Source organism: Vitis riparia, chromosome 12 (genome assembly GCF_004353265.1).
Source record: "Vitis riparia cultivar Riparia Gloire de Montpellier isolate 1030 chromosome 12, EGFV_Vit.rip_1.0, whole genome shotgun sequence".
In the NCBI taxonomy this organism is placed as follows: Eukaryota; Viridiplantae; Streptophyta; class Magnoliopsida; order Vitales; family Vitaceae; genus Vitis; species Vitis riparia.
The window spans coordinates 3661292-3672715 of NC_048442.1; the positions used below are offsets into that span (position 1 = coordinate 3661292).

The 11424-nt window shown below is 35.7% G+C and overlaps 1 protein-coding gene and 1 pseudogene across 1 annotated transcript; both read left to right on the forward strand.

Annotated features, from left to right (window-relative positions):
• Positions 1-1580: 1580 nt before the first annotated feature.
• LOC117927216 (cytochrome P450 CYP82D47-like) lies at positions 1581-3785 on the forward strand. Its single transcript, XM_034846666.1, has 2 exons — positions 1581-2525; positions 2959-3785. Exons 1-2 carry the CDS (start codon positions 1587-1589, stop codon positions 3577-3579), a joined length of 1560 nt encoding a protein of 519 aa, XP_034702557.1. The 5' UTR covers positions 1581-1586; the 3' UTR covers positions 3580-3785.
• A 1018-nt stretch (positions 3786-4803) lies between these two features.
• On the forward strand, positions 4804-6739 carry LOC117926846 (annotated as a pseudogene).
• The last annotated feature ends 4685 nt before the right edge of the window (positions 6740-11424 follow it).

Sequence of the window (11424 nt, forward strand, 5' to 3'; positions counted from 1 at the left end):
ACATGCATTGAAAAAGCAGTACCTATTTGGTGTTAGTGGAACATTCTAGAGGAAATTAGAAAGGACAAACACATGAGAGGAAAAAATTTCCTCACGGGGAAAATTATTCCAATTTGGTGGCAGCGGGCATGTTGGAGTTTAAACATTGACGCAAGGGAAATCAGTATAATAATTAGGCCAGTAATTTTAGATACAAAATTTATATTTAGGTTTTAAAAGAAATATTCATCTTTACCAAAAAGAAAAAATATATATATTTTATCAAAATAAAACTCCAAAAAAAAAAAAGAAAAATTAAAATTTTAAAATTTAATTTTTAATAATTCTTTTAATCAAATAATCCAATATTTATATATTCATCTCAGACACAATCCGAGATGAGATTAAGAGGTCTTAAACATCTTCATAAGTTATTAAACAAAAAATTTACAATGAAGTATTTTAATAAATAACTGTGTAATTAAGAAGTTGAAAAAATATAATTATTTTTCATATTTTGTATATTTTAAATAAAACAATAAATAACATAACTGAAAAACATTTTAAAATAATAATAATGTACGGTTAAATGTTTTCACCCCTTTTGACCCTATGTCAATGCCAAATTTTTGGGGTCTGAATCCTTTTAATCCAGCCCAATCATAACCCAGACAAATGGATAAGGCGGGATTTTGCAAGCAAGTCATCAACATCTTCCACCGGTATCTTAACAGCTGCTGAATTATCACGCATTCCTCTAAAGTAGTTAAGAAATTCTTCTAATGACACCCTTCCTCAAAGAGAGGAGTTTGTCAGTTTATAAGACTTCTTTTTTTCTTTTTTTTCTTTTTTTTCTTTGTACTTTTTTTGGGTTATAGAAAATAACTGTTGATCTCCAATAGAGCTGATGAGCCGTCTCTATTTGAACAACCATAAATCCTGAAGATTTCCTAAAATGCGTATAATTTGGAAACTAGAATGGGTAAAATAAAATTTTAACCTGAGCTGCCATCCTGAGAAGACAAAAGTTTTAGTAAGCGGTTTAAGAATCTGATGATCCTTTTATAAAAGAAATTCTTCATTTTTTTTAATCCCTCTTTAATTTCAGATAACGGTATTTGTACTCAGAGGCATTACCATAACATTTCCTCTAAATCTGTTTGCCTTTGATTATAGAAATGGGTGTTTGACTCCTTCTCAAGCACACCAGCTATGAAAATTTTGTATTGTATATAAAATTATTCAGTCTCGCATGCTTCTTCAATAAAAAATAGAACCTAATGTGATTTGAAAAACTCTGCATGCAACTAGCTAGACCTAGCATCAATCACAGCTAAATTCTTTGGCTTACACAATTGAATGCAATATTCCATGCTTAGTGTCGAAAAATCAAAACATGCATTGAAAAAGCAGTTGGAGGAAATTGCTCTGTAAGAGGAAATTAGAAAGGACAAACAAGTGAGAGGAAAAAATTTCCTGACCGGAAAATTATTCCAATTTGGTGGCAGCGGGCATGTTGGAGTTCGAACATTGAAGCAAGGGAAATCAGTATAAATGTGTGGTAGTGAATCCTAAGTTGAGCACCATTCCCCAATCTCTACTCCAACATGGATTTGCCTTCTCATTTCCTAGCAATTGCAGGGCTTATTCTGGGGTTGGTGTTATGGTATAATCACTGGAGAGGTAAGACTCTTACTCACAAGAGTAAGGGCATGTCCCCCCCGGAGCCCTCCGGTGCCTGGCCATTTGTAGGTCACCTGCACCTACTACAAGGCAAAGTCCCAGTTTTCCGAACCCTTGGAGCCATGGCTGACAAGGTTGGTCCTGTGTTTGTGATCCGGCTTGGAATGTACCGAACACTTGTGGTGAGTAATCATGAGGCTGCTAAAGAATGCTTCACTACCAATGACAAGATTTTTGCCTCACGCCCAAATTCTAGTGCATCTAAGATCCTAGGCTACAACTATGCTGCATTTGCCTTAGCTCCTCATGGACCTTATTGGCGTGAGATGCGGAAGCTATCCATGCTAGAAATTCTCTCCACCCGTCGCCTCAGTGAATTGATGCATGTGCAGGTTTCGGAATTGCATGCTGGCATTAAAGATTTGTACATACTTGGCAAAGATGATAACTGGGTGAGTCCAAAAAAGGTGGTGATGAGTGAGTGGTTTGAACACCTGACCTTTAATGTTATCCTGAGGATGGTTGCGGGGAAGAGATATTTTAACAATGTCGTCCATGGGGGCGAGGAAGCAAGGTCTGCTATAGCAACAATTAAGAAAGTCCTGCTTCTAGTTGGGGCCTTTGTGGCATCAGATGTGATCCCATTTCTTGAGTGGGTGGATTTACAAGGCCATTTGTCCTCTATGAAACTTGTTGCAAAGGAAATGGACTCACTTATTGAAAGCTGGGTAAAAGAACATACAGGGAGGCTCAACAGTGAGGCCAGCAGTAGTCAGGACTTCATAGACATCATGCTAACCAAGCTCAAAGATGCTTCCCTGTTTGGCTACTCGCGCGAGACTATTATCAAGGCAACAGTACTGGTACGTTCTTTTATATCTATATATCTATTTCTATTTCTCTCTCTCTCTCTCTCTCTCTCTCTCTATATATATATATATAGATATATATATAATAGTAAGTAGGTTGAGCAAAAGAATTGACTGCCATCACCATGTTCACCCTAGTCATGGAAAACACATATACATCAAGCAAGGAAGACCAGAAAAGACTTGTATGAAAACTACTAGACTTAATCAATTGATCAACCCCAGGTCTTCCAATGATGTAGAAACGGGCAATATAATCATTGAAAACAACTACCAAATAATTCAAGCAATGTATACCCAAACTTTTTTGAACTGTCAATTCCCTTTCATATATATTATGCATTTGGATCAATTAGGTTCTTTTTTTTGATACCTTCTCTCTTCTAAAAGCTTTTGTTTTGTTATTTTCTGAAATTTAAAACTACAGACCATGATCGTGGCGGGCTCTGACACCACTTCTCTTACCTCTACATGGCTCCTGTCCGCATTGTTGAACAATAAACATGTTATGAAGCATGCTCAGGAAGAGCTAGACTTAAAAGTTGGTAGAGACAGATGGGTGGAACAATCAGATATCCAGAACCTAGTTTACATTAAGGCTATTGTTAAGGAAACCCTAAGGCTATACACAACATTTCCCCTATTAGTACCACACGAGGCAATGGAAGACTGTCATGTTGGTGGGTATCACATTTCCAAAGGCACCCGCTTGCTAGTCAATGCATGGAAGTTGCACCGAGATCCTGCTGTTTGGTCTAACCCTGAAGAGTTTCAGCCAGAGAGGTTTTTGACAAGCCATGCAAATGTAGATGTGTTTGGCCAGCATTTTGAGTTAATCCCATTTGGTTCTGGTAGAAGATCTTGCCCAGGACTCAATATGGGCTTACAAATGTTACACTTGACAATTGCTCGGTTGCTTCAAGGATTTGACATGGCTAAACCATCAAATTCTCCTGTGGACATGACAGAAGGGATAAGTGTCGCCTTGTCTAAGCTCACTCCATTGGAAGTTATGCTCACTCCCCGCCTTCCTGCAGAACTTTACTAGTGCTACATAAGCTAATACCAAAAAAATAAAAAGACGAGCACACATAGCATTGTGTAGATCTCATGATTCCAACATGGTAGGGCATTGGCTCGATTCTTAGTTGATTCATCAGATTGTCTATTATGGGTATAAGTCATTGTAATGAATAAATGTAAGGGCATGGAGGATGAGGTTGAAGCCCATTTGTTTTTCATGTAAGTTTTGGCGAGTGGCTGCTAAGATATGCAAGTGATCTTTCTAACCATGTCAACATGATCTCTCCATATATGATTCTATGGATCAAAGTGGTCTAGAGATGGCAACAGGCAAAGTTGAGACAAGTGGCCCCTATCCCAACCACATTCAATTTATGAAAACTTATTTTCATTCTCATCCCATTTAAAAATTTAAACGGGTAAGAATATGGTAGGCATGAGAATTTCTCATACCTTTTGCATCACCGTCAGTTACTTTTTATTTATTTATTTATTTATTTTTAGTTTTAAAAAAGTTTTAATTACATTATGAAAGTTAATAGTGAAAAAACCGAAAGTCCAATAGGGAACACCTAGAGGGGGTGAATGGGTGATTTAAATATTTTCAATAAATTTTTTTGTGTCATACCCAATTTTTTTTACCCTGCAAGATGTTAGGATAATCAATCCTATCAATTATATACAATTCAAACAAAATATCAACTATAGAAATATATGAACAATAAGACACAAGATTTTTTATATGGAAAACCCCCATAGTAAACTCCAGGAGGTCTAAAACCTACTAATCTAAATCCACTATACAAAATCTTCTAATGACACCCTTTCTCAAATAGAGGGGTTTGTTTCATTTTTTTCTTTGTACTTCTTTTTTTGGGTTATAGAAAATAACTGTTGATCTCCAATAGAGCTCCATATCTGATGAGCTGTCTCTATTTGAACAACCATATATCATGAAGATTTCCTAAAATGAGTATAATTTGGAAACTAGAATGGGTAAAATACATTGGAGTTCGTATAAAAATTTTAATCTGAGCTGCCATCCTGAGGACAAAATTTTTAGTAAGCTGTATAAGAATCTGATGATCCTTTTATAAAAGAAATTCTTCATTTTTTTTAATCCCTCTTTAATTTCAGATAACGGTACTTGTACTCAGAGGCATTACCATAACATTTCCTCTAAATGTCGAGTACACAAGTGTTCTTCAGAGATTTATTTTTCACAAAAGGCAAGAAAAATCTGTTTGCCATGGCTGACAAGGTTGGTCCTGTGTTTGTGATTCGGCTTGGAATGTACCGAGCACTTGTGGTGAGTAATCATAAGGCTGCTAAAGAATGCTTCACTACCAACGACAAGGTTTTCGCCTCAGGCCCAAGTTCTAGGGCAGCCAAGATCCTAGGCTACAACAATGCCGCATTCGGCCTTGCTCCTTATGGACCTCTTTGGCGTGAGATGCGGAAGCTATCCATGCTGGAAATTCTCTCCACCGGTCGCCTCAGTGACTTGATGCATGTGCATGTTTCCGAATTGCATGCTGGCATAAAAGATTTGTACATACTTGGCAAAGATTACAACTGGGTGAATCCAAAAAAGGTGGTGATGAGTGTGTGGTTTGAACACCTGACCTTCAATGTAGTCCTGAGGATGGTTGCGGGGAAGAGATAATTTAACAACGTCGTGCATGGGGGTGAGGAAGCGGGGTCTGCTATAGCAGCAATTAAGAAGCTCGTGCCTCTAGCTGGGGCCCTTTGTGGCATCAGATCTGATCCCATTTCTTGAATGGGTGGATTTACAAGGCCATTTGTCCTCTATGAAACAAGTTGCAAAGGAAATGGACTCAGTTCTAGAAAGCTGGGTTGAAGAACATACAGGGAGGCTCAACACTGAGGCCAGCAGTAGGCAGGACTTCATAGACATCATGCTAACCAAGCTCAAAGACGCTTCCCTGTTTGGCTACTCGCGCGACTATTATCAAAGCAACAGTACTGGTATGTTTTTTTATATCTACATGTCTATTTCTATATATATAGGTGTGGACGGGGGTCTACAATAGGGCATCATCTTGATTTTCAGGAATAATAATTAGTTTGAACGAAAGAATTGACTGCCATCACCATGTTCACCCTAGTCATGACTATTTAGTAGCTAGCAATTAAATAGGAAAACACATATACTGATGCTGTCGGTATATAAATCGAATTTCTAGGTTGGTTCACCTATAATCAGTTGTTATCGGGCATGAACTACCGCCCATGGGTTGAGCAGCAGTCCATGAACTCAATAGAGTGCAGAAACAAGGAAGACCAGAAAAGCCTTGTATGAAAACTTCTAGACTTGATCAATTGATCAACCCCAGGTCTTCCAATGATGTAGAAACGGGCAATATAATCATTGAAAGCAACTACCAAATAATTCAAGTAATGTATTCCCAAATTTTTTTGAACTGGTCAAGCAATATTATGCATTTGGATCGATCCTAGGTTCTTTCTTTTGATACCTTCTCTCTTCTAAACCTTTTGTTTTGTTATTTTCTGCAAATTAAAACTACAGATTTTGATCGTGGTGGGCTCTGACATCACTTCTATTACCTCTACATGGCTCCTGTCTGCATTGTTGAACAATAGACATGTTATGAAGCATGCTCAGGAAGAGCTAGACTTAAAAGTTGGTCGAGATAGATGGGTGGAACAATCAGATATCCAGAACCTAGTTTACCTTAAGGCTATTGTTAAGGAAACTCTAAGGCTATGCCCAGCAATTCCCCTATTAGTACCACTCGAGGCAATGGAAGACTATCATGTTGGGTATCACAGCAATTCCCCTGGGTATCACATTCCCAAAGGCACCCGCTTGCTAGTCAATGCATGGAAGTTGTACCGAGGTCCTGCTGTTTGGTCTAACCCTGAAGAGTTTCAGCCAGAGAGTTTTGACAAGCCATGCAACTTTAGATGTTTTTTGCCAGCATTTTGAGTTAATCCCATATGGTTCTGGTAGAAGATCTTGCCCAGGAATCAATATGGCCTTACAAATGTTACACCTGACAACTGCTCGGTTGCTTGAAGGATTTGACATGGCTACACCATCAAATTCTCTGGTGGACATGACAGAAGGGATAAGTATCACCATGCCTAAGTTCACTCCATTGGAAGTTATGCTTACCCGCCTTCCTGCTGAACTTTACTAGTACTGCATAAACAAATAGCAAAAAAATAAAAAGGCGTGCACACTTAGCATTGTGTATATCTCATGATTTCAACATGATAGGGTACTGGCTGGATTCTTAGTTGATTCACCAGATTGTCTTTTTTAGGTATAGGTCATTGTAATGAATAAATGTAAGGGCATGGAGCATCAGGGTAAGCCCATTTGTTTTTCATGTGAGTTTTAGGCGAGTGGCCGCTAGGATATGCAAGTGATCTTTTTAACTATGTAAACATGATCTCTCCATATATGATTCTATGGATCCGAGTGGTCTAGAGATGGCATCAGGGTAGGGTTGAGACAAGCAACCGCTATCCCAACCACCTTCAATTTATGAAAACTCATTTTTCATCCTTATCTTGATTAAAAATTTAAATAGGTAAGAATATGGTGGGCATGAGAATTTCTCATACTTTTTGCATCTTGCTTTGTGTAATTTTTTCTTTTTTAATTTTTTTTTAAAATTAATTATATTATGAAAGTTAATAGATCTAGACTAGGCAACATATAGAGGGGGGTGAATAGGTATTTAATTATTTTTAGCCCAAAATTTATTATTTTTAAGTTTCTCCTCTAATATAGGGAAGAGGAAAAAAACAATAATGCACAAGATTTCACATAGAAAACCACCCACATAGTCTCTCAAAGACTATGCGGATGTAAAAACCATAGGACCAGAGACCATAATATATAAATTCACTATTTGAAAGAATAGTATACAAATTGACCTTGCAGATACGATCCGTAGGTCTTATTCCTCAATATTTGCACTAAACTTCATATTCGTGATACAACACCATGCTTGCTCCCGGTGGACCCTACCTTAGTGCTTGGGGCATGTAGATCTTCTCAATTTAGAGAAAGCAAAGACAAACTTATTGAGAGTTTTGGGTGTGGGGAAGGCTGATAGGGTTTTGCCAATGTTCACATCATGAAACAAAACCTCTTTTTGGCATGATGTTTATGGGATAAAAATACCTACCAAATGGAAAGTTGAATTCCACAATCAAACCAATTAAAATATGGGAAAAATATAATTGTGAAGAGTTGAATTTCTGCCTTGAGCACTTGAGTGCCCTTAGGAGAGGTTGAGGGATTGGAGACTCTTTTAAAACCAAGTTTAAAACATTTTTCACTAAAATTAAAACCCTAATCCACTTCACGCCTTAATTGATTCCAACTAACCTTTCTAGGATCCCTTTAGACTTACCTATGTCATTCCTATTGAACATAAAACAACTTTGAATCTTCAATGGAGAATAAAACACAGTCTAAAAAGGTCCTAAGTTAGAATGAATGAAACAAAATTGTCAACTTAAAATACATACCCTAATGTACCAACATATTAAAAATAAATATGTTTTATAAATAAATAAATATTTTAATTTTTATAATTTATTTTTTAGAAGTAAATAATTTTTATTATTTTTAATGTGTTAAAAAGAAGAAAATGTAAAAAAAATAATAAATTAAACCATTTTTTATTGTAATTATACATACAATCAAGGCATGATGAGGTGGGAGAAGTCAATACTTAAATCATCTTAAGTTTTAAAAAATATTTCAAACTCACCCCTATATCCTATTTATCCTCATTCCAAAAGCAGCTTTATTACTGGTGTATGTGTGAGGGGTGAGAGGGTTACCCAAAAAAACCCGCTCCATGATAATCCATAAAATGGTTTTACCCCACCAACTAGGGGTTGAACTAAAGAAGCATGTAAACAAAGTTTGTTTTGTACACATTAAATTTGCCAATATAGGCATTCTGCTCACCATTTACATCTCATATATAGGCCACTTAAGAACTAAAATTTATTCAAAATAAAAAGACGTTGGAAATGGACTGAAGAAAATAAAAAAATTGAACAATTATGTTGTAATAATACTAATAATCATAAAGATATTTAAATTTCAAGATTACAACTTCTCCTTCTCAAGACTATATCGTTGAACTATCTTCTTTTAACTTCCATGATATTTAATACATTTTAACTTGTACTACATCCAAAACCATTAAATAGAGAATGTAAAATTCCATAAACTTTGGACTAGATGAAAAACATGGTTGGTAATAAACTAATTAAATTTTGTGATACTTGCTAAATTGTTTTGCACATATGCACTTGGACAAAAATTATTATCAAATATCTGTTAGTGCAATAGTTGCTTAGTTTAAGTTAGCAACTTAGTTCCATTCATCTTGGATGAGGATTTTTCTTGTTGACTGTGTCTTACTTTCCATTGAAGACTCAAGCTAGGTTGTTGCATGATCAACCCAAGATGGCGCAAGTAAATAGAGAAAGGTCCAGGAAAGGCTAATTTGATTAAAATATGGCATAAAGTGGGTTTTAGATTTTAATTGGGCTAACATATTTTTTAATTTAGTCGAGTGCTTAAGCACTCAAAACTTAGCACTTGAGCACTCAAACCTAGCATTGAAGTGTTGCAAGTGCTCCTTCAAGTGCTCAAGCATTTAAAGTAGATTTTCCTAATTTCAAGTAGTGATTTGTTTTAATTCTTTCCATTTTCTAAAGTTTTGAAAACTTTAGGATTTTGTCCACTAGAATTTCATCTTTATAAATACTATGCACAAATTTTTGAAAAATGATTATTAGCCTTTCCCACATCCAAAAAACTCTCAGACTATGTTTGTATTCTCATTATTAGCTTTGTGAAAGAGATTTACATTCCCTTAAGTATTAAGGTAGTCTACTAGGAGCACATGTGGTGTTGCATCACAGATATAAAGACTAATATAGGTACTAAGGAATAAGCCTTAGGGATCGCATTTACCTGGTGAATCTGTTCTTTCTTTTGATAGTGGATTTGTACATCCACAAAGTCTTTACGAGGCTTTATGTGTGGTTTTCCACATAAAATTATTGTCCCTTTGTGTGATTGATTTCTCTTATTTTTCTATAATTATTAAAGAGGACTTAAAAATTAAAAATTTAGGCTAAAAAAAGTTTATAGCTATTCACCTGGCCCCTCTAGCTATTCCAAAATTAAGATATAAATACTTTCATATCTAATTAAGTTTCATATGTTTCTTATGTTGATGAACCCACTCAAAATTAAGTGCAATGTCTTGTAAGTTTTATGATATTTTTTTATGCACATTATCACTATTTTTATATTATTATTGTTGCTGAAGTCTAGTTTTTGATACTACTGTCAATCTTAGTGCTTTTATGCAGGTTTTAGATTGCTTTTGGCCAAACTCTCTAATTTTGGTTCAAAATAAAATAAAAGAATGTAATTGTTTATAATGGCCTTTGGACAAGAAAAATATGTTACATTGAGCAACTAAAGTAGTGAAAAGAAAAGAAAAATTATTGGCTGATATGAGGTTCCAATGCCTCCCAGACAACTTAAAGAGTTGATATAATTGTTTGACTTTATTTAGAATCAGTCAACTCTTTTATAATGACTTACTTCATGTTTATATGCATAATAGTAGAAAACAATAACTGAAAATAAACAGGTTCTAACATTTACAATTCTGTTCTCATGTTTACAACTAATTCAAATATTAGATAGAGAAAAATAAGGAATAAGTGAACAACTGCTTCTAAGGCATTGTAACAGCTCTCTTCCTTTTAGAAAACACCCTTGTCCTCAAGGGTAAATTCTGGAAATTGCTTTTTGATGGCATTACAATCTTCCCACGTGCCTTCAGGTGGAGAAAGTCCTTGCCAATGAATTAGAACTTCGGGTTTCCCTTTCTTCAATCTTGATCCTAACACAGCTTGAGGCAAAGATTTGAACTTCTTTCTAATATTCAAAGTTGGAAAATCTTTGAACACCATTTACTCTTCCCCAATCTTCTTCTTGAGAACTGAGACATGGAACACCGGATGTTGTCGAGAATAAGAAGTCAAATCTAGCTTGTATGCAATCTTTCCTATCCTTTTTGAAATCCAGAATGACCCATAAATTTGAGGAGAGAATTTGTAATTTTTTCTTGCTACAAGAGACATTTGTCTGAATAGTTGTAGTTTCAAGAACACCCAATCACCCACAGAAAACTCATGCTCTTGGTTTTTGGAGTCATAAACCTGCTCCATTCTTGCTTGTGCTCATGAAATTTGACCTCGTGCCTCCTTGAGAACTTTTCCTGCTCCAATAATTCATGCTCAACTTGCTTTATTCTAGTTATACCAGGAATGTAATTCAAAAGCTCTGGTGGCTCTCGCCCATAAATGACATTCAATGGGGCTTATTAATAGTTGAATGCCAACTTGTGTTGTAATAGTATTAACCACCTCACTTTGACCGTCAATTTGAGGATGGAAACTTGAGCTAAAATTAAATGAGGTTCTATTTAAGCAAAACAAGTCTTTTCAAAACACACTAGTAAAAGGAGGATCTTGATCACAAACAAGGAATTTTGGTTGGCCATGTAACTTGAAAATGTAATAAAAAAATAATCTTGCTACTTCAATGGCAGTATAAGGATGTGAAAAAGGAATGAAGTCTGCATATTTGGAAAGTTTATCAACAACAACAAAAATAGTGGACTTACTATTTGACATGGGTAGGCCTTCCACAAAAGTCCATTGAAATATCTTCCTAAATTTGTTGTGGAATTAGATGTGGTTGCAACAATCGCAAAAGCTTAGTTTGGTCAATTTTATGGTGCTAACAAACATCACACCCATGGAT